The following is a 14,970-nucleotide window of genomic DNA, read 5'->3' as shown; positions in this document are numbered from 1 at the left end:
TAGCAGCTACTGAGGCCCGTGATGCGGCGGCTGAGAAACAAAGAGAAATAGTTAATCGAGAGAACGAGCTGGTTAGACAAGCACTTCATCGAGAAAATGAAATGCTTAGAGAAGAAAGGATGGCTCAAGCAGATCGTGACACTATGAGCAAGTCTCTAGTAGGACTGTCTCCAAATTCAAAATATTTTTAGACATCGGAAAAAAAAGATGTCATGCGAAGAAGGCGTGCAAGAGATGTGGAAACAAGTCAAGGGGGTTCTAGCTACACAAATCCTAGCAACCAAGATCCTAGCACCACATATCCTAGCTCCAGAGACTTTGTACAATTTTTATGTAATTTCTTATTTTTTTAGAATTTTATTTAATTTCTTATGTAATTTTTATGTTTTTTCTTTTTTTTCTTTTGAACTTTATTTAATTTCTTATGTAATTTTTATGTTATTTCTTATTTATTTTTAAAACTTTATTTATTTTTATTTAATTTATTATGCAATTTTAATGTAATTATTTATTTATTTTTGTACTTTATTTAAACACATGAAATAAGATTACATAAACTCACCAAATAAACTTAAAAACAAAACACACTACATAGAATTACATAAACTTAAAAAAAATACACTTTATTCTTCAACCACAAGCCTCATTTTAATTATCTTCGCCTTTATGCAATCCCCACTGGTGCTCAATCAAGTCATTCTGGTAGGTTACGTGCCAGTATGGCTCTTGCACATCAGTGTACTGCTGAACGATCAATTCATTGTAACGTCCATCACGTTCCAACGGCTTGTGTTGCACGGGATCTTCGGTCCGGTCATGAGCATAGTAGATACGTGTTCTTGAGTTGTTTATCGAATCCGGCTCATATTCATCGACGGCATCATAATCATACTCATCTTCAACAATCATGTTGTGGAGAATAATACATGTCATCATGATGGATCGAAGAGCCTCGACATCAAACATTCTAGCTGTAGCCCTGACAATTGCCCAACGAGCTTGCAGGATACCAAAACAACGCTCGACATCCTTCCTACACCCTTCTTGACATTTTGCAAAGTGTTTTTCCTTTTTAGTCTGTGGATGTGGCACTGTTTTGACAAACGTTGACCACCTTGAGTAAATGCCATCTGCAAGGTAGTATGATCCCTCGTATTGGGTACCATTAACCCAATATGTGCATCTCGGTGATTTTCCTTGCAGCAATTTGTCGAACACTGGGGATTGGGCAAGGATATTTAGGTTATTCTAAGCTCCTGGAACACCAAAAAAAGCATGCCAAATCCATGTATCAAATGAAGCCACCACTTCCAAAATGATGTTTTTAGCTCTTTTTCTGTCGCCATAAGCTCATTGCCACGCACTTGGACAGTTTTTCCAAGTCCAGTGCATGCAGTCGATGCTTCTAATCATGCCAGGGAAACCTCGTATCTCACCCTTCCTCAGAAGCCTTAATATGTCTCTTGGAGTGGATGTCCGGAGGTACTCATTGGTGTAGAGGGCTTCAATTGCAGAGCAAAACCACATCAAGGACTCCATAACAGTTGTTATTCCCATCCTCGCGATCTCATCCACTTGATCCGTAGATGCTCCATATGCAAGCATTCGCAAGGCAGCCGTAATTTTTTGCTCGGGATTAAGACCTAGAACATGAAAAGCATCCTCTTTTTTCACAGAGTATGGATCATGGTTGCAAATAGCACTCATGATTTTGTCGAAAAAATTTCGTTGCATTCTAAAACGACGTCTAAAAACATGATCAGGGAATATGTTGTTGGGAATAAAATTATCTTCTAAGAGATCTTTACCTCGTCTTTCCCTTTTTCTATCGAGGTTTGCAGCACGTCTGGGTTTGGCTATCTGACCCACGACTTCTATGACACGGCAGGAATGTGAGGCCCTCTGTCTTCTATGGTGATCATCCTTGTCCTCCTCCATGAAGAAAGCCTCATCTCCACCTCCACCTTCCTCGAGATTGGCCAATTCTGTCAGTTGTGCCAACAACCTTTTTTGTTGCTCCTGCAACTGTTTATACACTCTCCTTGAAGAAGACATTGTAATAAGAACTTAAGATTTGAAAACGATGAACAATGATTCTGAGCTAAAAAGAAAGATTGAGCTTGGTGTGAGGATGGATGTAGGGATGTAGCGTTTATATGGACAAAAAAAGAAAGGATGAGGTTCTGGACAATGCCACGTGGCACTACGTGATTGGTTGAAAATCTTGGCTAAATTATTGTAAACCGGAAGTGACCCGTGGCGCGTGATTGGTAGAAAATCTTATCGGAAATCTATCCACAAAATAGTACGTTCGGATAATGACACGTGGCATGACGTGATTGGTTGAAAATCTTATCGAAATCTTGGCTAAATTATTGTAAAACAGAAGTGACACGTGGCGCGTCAGGATTGGTTGAAAATCTTAGCGGAAATCTATTCACAAAATAGTACGTTCGGATAATGACACGTGGCGTGACGAGATTGGTTAAAAATCCTATCCGAAATTAAAACTATTTTATTTTTTTATTCTTTTAGAAAAAATTTAAAAATATTTTAAATGGGCTGGGTGCCAGCGCATTTTGTAAGGGTGGAGATCGTTTATGCCAGCGTACTTTTTTAGGGGTAGAGATACGTTGGCCTATTACTATTCATTTGAGTATATTACTGTTCATTGGAGTGGATAAATGGGCTGGGTGCTGGCACAAAGTCCTTAGGGATGAACTTGCTCTAATGGGTGAATGGCTAGTTAAAGGGTCCTCCACACATGACACATATGCATACAAATCGATTTCCAGTTATTCTTCCGATAAACCATGAATGACAATGCCCCAAATTAATCGTGAGAAGCACAAATTAACTTTCAGATTTTCCTAAATTCATTGAATTGGACTCAGCGACGCAACCAAATTATTCTTATCAAGTTCCCTACATGAACTGCATAATAGAGATACATATCAAAGATCATTAAGTTCTATGAAAATCATAAGCATTGACAAGGCATTCGTAACTATGAACTGCATGATACTCCTGCCAAGAATTCACTTAACACAATCATGACTAGTGACTTTTACTACTTGTGAATATAAGTTCATAACGATTAGGTGAAATTCCCTTATATTCTAGCATCAAATTCATGCATGCAAACTAAGTAGGCCTCCTTAATGAACACACAAGAACAAGTTATCAATCAAACAGATAAGTAAATTGCATTCACAATTTATGAAATCATAATTGGATGTAATCAAATCATATCACATATATGTTCATGGCTTTGAATTCTCCTCTAACTAAAACGAAATTAGTTCCTCATTTTCATCATAATTGAAAACCAAATTAAACTAAACATTGGACTAAAACTAAGGATAGAAAGAACCCAGAAATGCTCCAGCACTCCAATGGCAAATTTGGCACAATCCTTGGATGCAGGGCACGGCACAAGTCATCCTTCTCCTTGCAAGCACAGCACAAGTCTCTCAAAACCCTCAGAAACCTGCAACACTCTTATATATTTCTGATTTTTAGGCTCTTATTTGTGTGGTGCGAAATTATGGTCAAAGATATGTATTTCTAGGCTAGGGTTTTGGCACAAAGGTTATGGAGGAGAAGGATTACACAATCATAGGGGAAAAGGACTAGGGAATTCGGCACAAAGCTTCTAGAAAGGGGTGTTCTGGCAGATTTCTAGAAGAAAAGGAATAAAAGGGTGCGGCACCAATTTAGGCAGAGGATAGGGCTTCTAGAACCAGGTATTTAGGTGATTTAATGAAAAATTGATTCCCCCTTGCAGCTGGAATTAAAGTATGATAAGATTAGGATAGGATAAGATAATATAAGGTTAGTTTGGATAATGTTGGATAAGATAAAGTTTTGGATAATGTTCCTTCATTTTAGCTGATTCCTTATCTTCTTTGTCTTGACTTTATTTTCTTCATCTCATCAGCATATTCCTAGCTTCTTAAACTTCAAAAACGCCCCTCCACCTTACTTCATGCATGTGTTATCCATTCTTGGCCCAAAACTGCACCAAAACGCTCGAAATTGCACTTTCTTGCCAACTTTGTCATTTGAACCTGAAAACACATGAAAATAGCTTAAAACACTCTAATACATAGAAACTAGCTATGTAAATGCTAGAAAATAAGCTAACTAAGTTGCATAAATATGCTCCTATCAGATATATATGTATGCATACCTACGCACATACTGTTGGAAATGTGCCCTAAAACCAATCATATGATGATACTTTACGGACATTTCACATGTTAAACTAATCTAGTTTAATATCAAGGGCAAAGATTATTGTTTGAGCCGTCTCATATAAATGTTATATGCTTAAACGATAAGTCCAAGGAATATGTGATTGGGAGAATGCAATCTAAAGAAGTTAGATTCATGAGACCATTCTTTCGTAGACACATCCTAAACGTTCCTGATCATAGGATTGCCAATTGGGCATTGACAGTCCGTTAAGATCAGTACGTGCTGTGTCTTCTCTTAGGGAGAGTGACTAGTCTCGAGTCATTGGTGTGTGTGACATCAAGACAAATACGTAGGTGCTCAATAGAGAATGAGTTCACTAAACACGATCAACAAAGAGTTCTCATATTCATGTCACATGAGAACTCATGGTTGGGATAATGCAAAGTAGTCATTTGACCTGAGGCATCATAGTTGTCTTGTGGTTAAGTCCTTGATCTTTGATTATGTCAAAGTCACTCCATCAGGAGGGTGTCCACGGCATAGTTAGGGTTAAGCCACTTAGCTATGGAGGCAAGTGAATGCGCAACAAGGGATCTCTAACCTTCAAACTGTTTGGGGGAGAATACTCTATGATATGATTAAGAATCTCTGGCCAGAGTATGAATGAGATTTAGGAAAGTCGTTCCAAATCACATTCAAGGTAATCATATAAGCACACGAATTACATTGGATAGTAGACATGAATAAACTATCAAACCAAACAATGTGGTCAAGAGTATTGTATTAGAGAAAGACCGTATTGCATTTGTAATCCTAAACTGAATAGGTTCTCTACCTCTTCTGATTAGCTTGGGTAACCATGATATGCTGCTAGGTGTCACTCTTGGTTTGTGGAAGCCCTAAACGTGTATAATCACTAAAGGGAGAATTGAAAGTAAGTTTCAATTCACAATCGATTTGAAAGATTTTAATCGCCCACTGCCTCGCTAGAAGGAACCTAATGGATCGTACACCGTGTAAGGTGGAGATTGAAGAAACAATGGAGATGAGTAAGAATAATTAAATGGTTTAATTATTTATGGCAAGGATTAATTAATATGTTAATTAATCAAACGAATAAGTTCGTTAAAGACCTCGAGATAGTTTTGGACCTTATGGCCCAATGGGCTTCGAACGTCAAGCTCATTGACTTAAGTTGTATGACAATTTAATGAATAAAGATTCACAAAGGCCCAAAAGCCCAAATCCCTTATGTGGCCGGGCATGTGTGTTGAATTAGGGTTTTTGGTTCTTTAGGTCATTTAAAGAAGTGACTATATAAAGAACTTTATAGCCTAAAATTCATTAAGGGTTCTTTTGGAGAAAATTGGAGAGAACATGTCTCTCCTTTTCTCTCTAGGAGGCCGGCCCCCTTGGAGGGTGTAGCTAGCAATCCTACTACTCCAAGGTCACTCATTTCTTCATCAATCTTACCTTGGTGTGGAGACTTAGAGGTTCTCTATTTTGAGAACTTGGAGAACCATATTCTTCCATCCAAATCCATGGATCTAAGAAGCAAGGAATGAAGGCCCTCTCTTTGGGTGATTAGCCTTTGCTTATGCAAAGAGGAATCTACAAAGGTATATATTTCTCAACTCACTTTGATTTGAGTTGAGTCTTGGTTCACCAATCTACTAGGCTTTGAATTTCATGGGTAATGTTTTGTTTTTGAATGCATGCAAGCATGATTCCGCTTTTTAATTGTTAAATGCATGCTATAGATGTTATTCAAATGAACATGTTTTCACAAAATAATCCTTCAAGTGGTATCAGAGCCTAGGTCTAGTAGTTGGTGAATCCTTTTGGGTTTTGTGGTTCATAGTTTGTGATTTAAAAGTTGTAATATGTTACAAGCTTTATTCTTGTTTCTTTGAATGTAAATTTTGTTAGAAAATTTGCCATCTCAAATGTTGTAGATGTAGTTCTTATGAGCATGAATATTGGATCTAAAATTTGGTGCCATGTTTTTGGGAATTTTCGGCCAAATCCAAAGGGTGGATTTTTGGGTTCTTGTTTGACTTGTTAAAAGTGTTTTCAAGTAACTTTTGGAACCCCTATGTACCCTAGTTTGGTTATATGTTATTTCCCTTAAGTTTGAATGGTTTTGGGATGTTTTTGGAGTAAAAAATGTTCATGGAAATTTTTTGGGTTTTTCATGAATGTTCTTCATTGTTCTTGACATTTTTGCCAAGAACAAAAAGTTTTGTGTTTTGATTCAAAGTTTTGATTTATTTCATAAAGTTTATGTTTTATGTTTTTCAAATGATTTAATGTGTTAGATATTTGTTTAAATGGTGTAAGAAATATTGGTGGGTGTGTAAGGATTAATTTCCTTTCACACACACCACTTGCATGACATTTATGTCATGCACCACTTGCATGCTTTATGTCAAAACTCACAAATCAACACACACATCACTCTAATCCTTCTCCAAAACCGGCCCTCCCTCAAGTGGGAGTACTTTTGGGGCTTTTATGCAATTACATAAAGTTTTGATACTTTTGTGTATTTGCACTTTGGCCCAAAAGTTTACGTTTTTACGTTTAGGTCCAAAAACGCTAAAGGACAAATTGTTTTGCTCCTTTAATGAAGTTTTTGCATTGTTTAATTTTTGTGTTCTAGTTGTAATTACATGAAGTAGTGGACTTTTGTGTTTTTACAAAGTGACCCCAAAAGTTTATGTTTTTGCAATATAGCCCAAAGGTTGTGGTAATTGCATATTGGCCCAAATTAAGTAGAGAACAAAATTGTTTTGTCTCTTTAAATGAGAATTGGATTTTCATTTCATTTAGCTCCATTTAAATCAATTTTATGGATACAAAAACCAAATGAAAATGTTGCATTCAATTTAATTAGTTAAAGTGTTAATTAATTAAAGGGTGATTATGAACCTAAGCCTACGATAATTGAGCTATGTGAAAGGCCGTTTCAAATTTGTTTGAACCATGAGAATGTGTAGATTAGATTTTGGTTGTAATTTGATTTGATCAAATGTTGTAAAAGAGCATAAGCTCTTCTTTATTTCAAAGTAATTCGATTTATGCAAATGTTGTAATGAGCATAAGCTCACCTTTACTTTGAAGTACTTCTTTCTTGCTTTATTTGATATGCATGAAAATGAAGTAGTTGGGTCCAACGCCCCTAAGACAACACGCCTTAATGTGATTAAACGCGTAACTAAAATCAATCACCATCCCTAGACCGAGATTCAACACAGCTCGTGTTGGATCTAATTAAAAGGTTCATAATCATCCTAAGGCCCTAAGGCAACTATATAGTCCATCAATGAATGCAAACCTTATGTTAGTACTATCATATACTCTTGCTTTAAAAACCGTTTTATAAGCATAGTGGGAGTATTATATACAACTAAAACAATCAAATGGACCAATAGTTGTAATAGGACCAAAATTGTTTTAATAAGATTAAAATGTATGTTTATATGAGATGAGACCTAAAACCCTCAACCAAACCATTATTAAGTTGATAAGCGTGAGAGTGCTTTGAACACTCTTTCGTGGCCTTCCACCATGGTAGCTCCAATCGTTTATGACTTGTACACCGCCTTCACCCTATCATGGGGGAGTGCAAAGTGCATGCTTATACTCAGGAGGAGTCTATATACATACTTGATGAGGTGAGTGTAGGCAACGAGGATGGCCAACATCATATCATTGTGAGGCTATTCTTGAACCCTTCACAAACTAATGGAGCCAACATCATATCATTGTGAGGTGACATTCTCTAGAGGCCAAATAAGATGGGTACTTGCAAGTGATGCAAATGAGTAAGCGTACTCTCTCATTATTATTAATGCTAGCCAACATCATATCATTGTGAGGTGGGCTTGGTAGTAGTGAGTCTCCCATACCCTACTAAGAGTTTCATCCAAAACTCTCGAATTCCAATGAGGGATATGGAATTTGCCAAAAATAGTGGGTGGTGGTATTTGATTTAAAGACCCGAATCAAATGGCTTAAAATCAATCAATTTATATTCGTTATGTATTTGTTTACCAATATATTTGCAAACGTTATCCAAAACTTGACAAAGAAAAACCGAATGCTTTAGTTTCCGGACTTGGTACAACAATCCCAAAGATTGTCTTAAATGGATTGTAGAAGTACCTAAGTAGTCTCATCCTCACAATCTTCCTATTGATAATGTATCATTGGAAGAACATGTTAGATAAAGTCTATCATAAAGAGGACAACACTTTTAATGTCATAATTCTTCAATTACAATTTGTTGTATGAAGAAATAAGAGTTGCTTTGAACAACCCTTAATCAATGCAAACATTAGTGCTTGTTTCTTTGTTACATGAACAAGGAACTTTAGAAGAAAGCACAAAGGCATGGACACTTAATGTGCCATGATTCTTCACTTACAAATTGTTGTATGAAGAAATGAGAGTTGCCTTGTACAACTCTTGAAGGTTTGTAATTATGTTTAGAACATAATGGTTGGTTGACAAAAATAGTCCATCAACATGGACTTATGATGATTTTGAATCATTGAGTGTTGAAGTGATAAACCACTTAACGAGACGGAAACTAGGCAAGGACTTCACCTTTATGTCCCTATCCTAATGGTTCACTAAGTTTATTGTAAACTATATGGTGAACAATAAACACATACTCTCCAAAATGTTTGATGTGTATAACACAATTGAAATAAGTTTCAAGAGAGATAGTGGGAGTTTAGGGACCATGACTAATGTAGTCAAAGATGAAAGTCAAATAAAGAAGATAAAAATAACTCCAAGGGAACAAACTTTCTTTATGAAATGATGGACATTGGAAGGGGTATTTGCAAGAAATGTCTTACAAGTGTCAAGAACACACCTTTCGAAGGTGTTGTAAATTGTTCTTGAATAGTTCAAAACAGTTGGTTCTTCTACTTGAATGCTTGATTCCGTATTAGAAACTATGTTTTACAATCGTTGTAAAAGTGTGACTAATAAAAAGTAGAAGATATATGAGAGAAGAAAAGGTACTTCACATTCGGAACGTGAATAAAATATAGATCTCTGCGAAAGCAGATAGTACTTACTTCCTCATATGAACTACCAAAGAAATTGGAAAACCCAAAGATTGTCTTTACATTCCAATTTTAAGGAATTTAATTTCGTCACTATAGTAGAGATGGATGAATGTTTTGTTTGACAAAACATTGTTCTTTATTAATCAATGATTGGATTATAGTAATCTAATTGATTGTCTCTATAGTAGAGATGATATGGTGGTGTTAACTGTTTAGAATATAATGATGCTTAAAACCCAAAAGGTTGCAAGGTAGTGACTAATCCCAACTGAGTTGTGATACCTCTAAAACATAAATTACGAGTTGGTCATTGATGGATGCTTTGGATCGTTATATCAGGATCCAATACCTTCTTGTTGAAATTGTATAGAGGCGAAATGTTCGAATCTTTATTCTTTTGGAAAGAAGAAAGAATCACAAAGTTGTTAAGGTTAATTCACTTAGATGTTAGTGGCACTTGTCCACAAACATAATACTACTCATGTTGTATGACATTCACCGAAGATCACTCTCGGTTGGACTATAGTTTATTTTGAATAAACACAAGTCCGAATACTTTGCAAAAGGTTTCAAAGAATTCAAGAAATGTAAGTTGATGAGTAAGACGTCTAAAGTATTTACATCCTTAGATTTGATCCAAGGAATGGTAACACTTTAGAATAGTTTTCTTGAAAGATATCAAGGAAAGAAGCATCATATGATAATGGATTTCTCCATAAGGAGAAGAACGAACTTGAATAAGATTTAGTTCATTGGATATTATCAATTACCCATATATAGGATATATACTTCTAAGACAATATGATTGTCAATTAAAAGATCTTCCAAAAATTTTCATGACTCCATAGGATGTAGTTGGAAAGAAAGACAAATCTTAATCATGTTAAGATTTGGGGTTGTGTGCTAATAAGCAATATTTGTTTGATAAGAATCTTGTGGGATATCCTTAAATTAACTTTTGGATATCGCTTCTATAAACCAACTAACAAATGTTGTTTTGTTGGGTAGTTCATTGTAATCCTACAATGTGATTTGCCTAAGAGCAAATGAATGAGAGATAGAACTCAAAGAATGGGTTCTTTGAGAGACAAGATGATAATCAACAAATATAAACAACCTAGTTCCTATACCACAAGCTCCAAGGTAGTCAAGAAGGATTTATAAACCGTCTCAGTTGAATGGTTTGAACTTTATGACTATGTCATAGAGTTGCACCTCTTAATTCGAAAGAAATAAGAATGAAAATCCTTATGACTACATTGAGTGTATATATGATATATACTCAAGGAAATGGTAAAGTACCATTTGACCCGAAATAATGAAACCCCCATAGCTAATTGGTAGCTTAAGGTGACTGCAATCAAAGAGAATGGTTGACTTTGAAGAAACCATCTTTGACGTAGTCTTGTTTTTCAATTAATTCGAAGATAGGTAGCTACAACTAAATGGTGATTCAATGTTTGGACATTATATGGGTTTCCGAAACCATTATTAAGATAGTCTTGATAATATATATGTCTAAAACTATGAATCACAAGACATATAAGTTGTAGAGATCCAACCATCATGAATCTTAGCAAGCTAGTGGGAGCTATAAGCATCTTATGAGAAAAGGATCAAATCGTTTGATTTCTCATAAAGATGTAAATGAATCTTTTGTTTACTAGGTTTACAAAAGGTTAGTGGGAGTTAATCATGTTCCTAAAGTTTAAATATATATGATATATTAATTTTGGAAATGAAAAGAATACTTCTTCTTTAAAGTTATGACTTTAAAACATTATATGAAGATAGAATGTATATGGGAGTTAATCATGTTGCTAAAATTTAAATATATATGATATATTAATTTTGGAAATGAAAAGAATACTTCTTCTTTAAAGTTATGACTTTGAAACATTATATGAAGATAGAATGTATATGGGAGATATAGTCTATATACATGGGATGGAAATCTATAATGATATATTTCATGATATAATTGGATTATATCAATCCCTAATAATAGACAATAGATGCTAGGAAGTTTCTCATATGATGATAAACTTCAATTAGAAGGACAGGTCTAGTGAGACTAAGAAGTTGCTCTTCTCAAAGAGAACGTACTCTTTGACTCCCAAAGAAATAATGCGTAAATAGAATCCTTTATGCATACGCATAAAGGTGATTTATGTATTTCATACTGTATGAAAAACATTGATATGAGTTGTACCTAGAACGGTACAAGACGATATCAGTGCAAGCCCAGGATCAGAACCATGGCAACTGTCAAGTGAGTCCTTAAGTATTTAAGAAATACTAAAGGACAGATTCCTCAAAGAATGAGGAAGAATTAGAGTAACTTAAAGGAAGCGTAAATGTATTAGATTATGAATCTAATCCATCATTGGATGTTTCTTCATTATGAATGAAGAGATAATCAGATATCTCTTTATTATGACTAAAGAGATATTTGGATGGAAACATTAAAAGTAATGACTTTAGTGTGTTCCATTATGAATGCAAAATATATTGCCATATAGAAGCTTACAACAATGTTGTTTGGATGGGAAAGTTCATTTATGAACTTTCTATTCTGTTCCAACCAGAAAGTGTATCTAGTGTACTGACACTATGACACTAATGGGGCGATAGCTCAAGCCAGGGAATCAAGGTCTCATCAAGGTCCGAACTCATATGAGAGACTGAACCACATGATTGAGAATCATGTATAATGGTGACGTCGTTATTCTCAAGGTTGCTTCTATGGATAACATATAGATATCCATTGTCTAGGCCTACTATTCAGCCATTTATGAAATGACTACAGAAGAGGTATCATCACTGATGACCAAGCTGATTGGCTCTAGTGCAAGTGGGAGATTGTTGGAAATGTGCCCTAAAACCAATCATATGATGATACCTTACGGACATTTCACATGTTAAACTAATCTAGTTTCATATCAAGGGCAAAGATTATTGTTTGAGCCGTCTCATATAAATGTTATAAGCTTAAACGATAAGTCCAAGGAATATGTGATTGGGAGAATGCAATCTAAAGAAGTTAGATTCATGAGACCATTCTTTCGTAGACACATCCTAAACGTTCCTGATCATAGGATTGCCAATTGGGCATTGACAGTCCGTTAAGATCAGTACGTGTTGTGTATTCTCTTAGGGAGAGTGACTAGTCTCGAGTCATTGGTGTGTGTGACATCAAGACAAATACGTAGGTGCTCAATAGAGAATAAGTTCACTGAACACGATCAACAAAGAGTTCTCATATTCATGTCACATGAGAACTCATGGTTGGGATAATACAAAGTAGTCCTTTGACCTGAGGCATCATAGTTGTCTTGTGGTTAAGTCCTTGATCTTTGATTATGTCAAAGTCACTCCATCATGAGGGTGTCCACGGCATAGTTGGGGTTAAGCCACTTAGCTATGGAGGCAAGTGAATGCGCAACAAGGGATCTCTAACCTTCAAACCGTTTGGGGGAGAATACTCTATGATATGATTAAGAATCTCTGGCCAGAGTATGAATGAGATTTAGGAAAGTCGTTCCAAATCACATTCAAGGTAATCATATAAGCACACGAATTACATTGGATAGTAGACATGAATAAACTATCAAACCAAACAATGTGGTCAAGAGTATTGTATTAGAGAAAGACCGTATTGCATTTGTAATCCTAAACTGAATAGGTTCTCTACCTCTTCTGATTAGCTTGGGTAACCATGATATGCTGCTAGGTGTCACTCTTGGTTTGTGGAAGCCCTAAACGTGTATAATCACTAAAGGGAGAATTGAAAGTAAGTTTCAATTCACAATCGATTTGAAAGAGTTTTAATCGCCCACTGCCTCGCTAAAAGGAACCTAATGGATCGTACACCGTGTAAGGTGGAGATTGAAGAAACAATGGAGATGAGTAAGAATAATTAAATGGTTTAATTATTTATGGCAAGGATTAATTAATATGTTAATTAATCAAACGAATAAGTTCGTTAAAGACCTTGGGATAGTTTTGGACCTTAAGGCCCAATGGGCTTCGAACATCAAGCCCATTGACTTAAGTTGTATGACAATTTAATGAATAAAGATTCACAAAGGCCCAAAAGCCCAAATCCCTCATGTGGCCGGCCATGTGTGTTGAATTAGGGTTTTTGGTTCTTTAGGTCATTTAAAGAAGTGACTATATAATGAACTTTATAGCCTAAAATTCATTAAGGGTTCTTTTGAAGAAAATTGGAGAGAACATGTCTCTCCTTTTCTCTCTAGGAGGCCGGCCCCCTTGGAGGGTGTAGCTAGCAATCCTACTACTCCAAGGTCACTCATTTCTTCATCAATCTTACCTTGGTGTGGAGACTTAGAGGTTCTCTATTTTGAGAACTTGGAGAACCATATTCTTCCATCCAAATCCATGGATCTAAGAAGCAAGGAATGAAGGCCCTCTCTTTGGGTGATTAGCCTTTGCTTATGCAAAGAGGAATCTACAAAGGTATATATTTCTCAACTCACTTTGATTTGAGTTGAGTCTTGGTTCACCAATCTACTAGGCTTTGAATTTCATGAGTAATGTTTTGTTTTTGAATGCATGCAAGCATGATTCCGCCTTTTAATTGTTAAATGCATGCTATAGATGTTATTCAAATGAACATGTTTTCACAAAATAATCCTTCACATACATATAGAGAGAGATTAGAAAATAAAAGTAGAAGAAATATATGGTGTTAGGAGCGATCATGGAGCTTCCTCAAGTACGTGGAACTTAACTATTTTGGTAGTGACGTGGATAAGTATGTGAAGCTTAGCTATTCAGGTAGTGACGTGGATCTTTGTTTTAGCTTTAGAATCCATGTAGGGGAAATAAGGCAGACCTTTACATAAATTGATTTTATTAAATTTCTTAAAGTGCTATAATATTCTTGATCTTTTTGGTTGATTAATGTGATTGGATAATAATTGCCTAATTGCTTCAATTAAGTGTTTACTTGTTCTTGGTTATGAAATTAATGCTGGAATGTTATGCGTTGAGAATGTACTGTGATACATGTGAAAGATAAAATGACGTTATTTGTGCATCATTCATGTTGATGTGGTTGGAATTTCAGTATTTAGATTGGAAGTATGGAAATAAGGGTAGTTGGAAATGATCTTTTGTGTTGTTGAATCTATTCATTGTGAAACCAGTTCCAGGCGAGCCCAATGTGCACATTAGAATATGATATCGACGGGAATTGTCGATGTGGGTGATTTGGGCTGGAGATCAATGAATTATATAAGATGACTAGCAAAAAGGGTTTATGAACTTGGGATATCATATGGGGGTTAGTTTCTATAATAAAACATTTAACCCACCTCTGCAAGGGTAAAATGCATAGTATGGAACCTGTATGTCCGCATGTTTTATTATATAAATTAACGGTGGTAGTTGAAGAAGTTGCATTGCATTCATGCATTATTATCAATAATGATTTGATATTTGGCTATATGATTTCATGACACTTAATTTAATATTGTCAATTTACTGTGATAAGGTCATGTCCCTACTGAGCTGTTAAAGCTCATCCCTCTATTGTTATGTAGGTTTACGAACTGGACATTCAAGAGGGTAGGTAGGATGAGATCTGGATTAGATGATAGTAGAGCAAGTTTATTCATTTATTTACTGTAGGTTGTAAAGATTGTTTAAGAATCATGAATTA

At 35.6% G+C, this 14,970-nt stretch overlaps 1 protein-coding gene across 1 annotated transcript; it reads right to left on the bottom strand.

Annotated features, from left to right (window-relative positions):
* Window positions 1–648: 648 nt before the first annotated feature.
* Window positions 649–2,055, bottom strand: LOC139189488 (uncharacterized). The gene is made up of 2 exons (XM_070808445.1): window positions 1,365–2,055; window positions 649–1,217 (listed from the first exon to the last, which is right to left on the bottom strand). Exons 1-2 carry the CDS (start codon window positions 2,053–2,055, stop codon window positions 649–651), a joined length of 1,260 nt encoding a protein of 419 aa, XP_070664546.1.
* Window positions 2,056–14,970: the final 12,915 nt, after the last annotated feature.

The sequence above is a fragment of the Malus domestica genome, chromosome 11 (assembly GCF_042453785.1).
Source record: "Malus domestica chromosome 11, GDT2T_hap1".
NCBI classification, from domain to species: Eukaryota; Viridiplantae; Streptophyta; class Magnoliopsida; order Rosales; family Rosaceae; genus Malus; species Malus domestica.
Note: the sequence above shows the minus strand (reverse complement) of the source record. Positions and strands in the feature narration are given on the sequence as shown.

Bases quoted from the DNA above. Each gene is read 5' to 3' on its own strand.
- LOC139189488 (XM_070808445.1), bottom strand. From the start codon at position 2,055: ATGTCTTCTTCAAGGAGAGTGTATAAACAGTTGCAGGAGCAACAAAAA. The intron at 1,218-1,364 runs GTGCGTGGCAAT...CCCAATCCCCAG, and splicing joins GACTTGGAAAAACTGTCCAA to TGTTCGACAAATTGCTGCAA.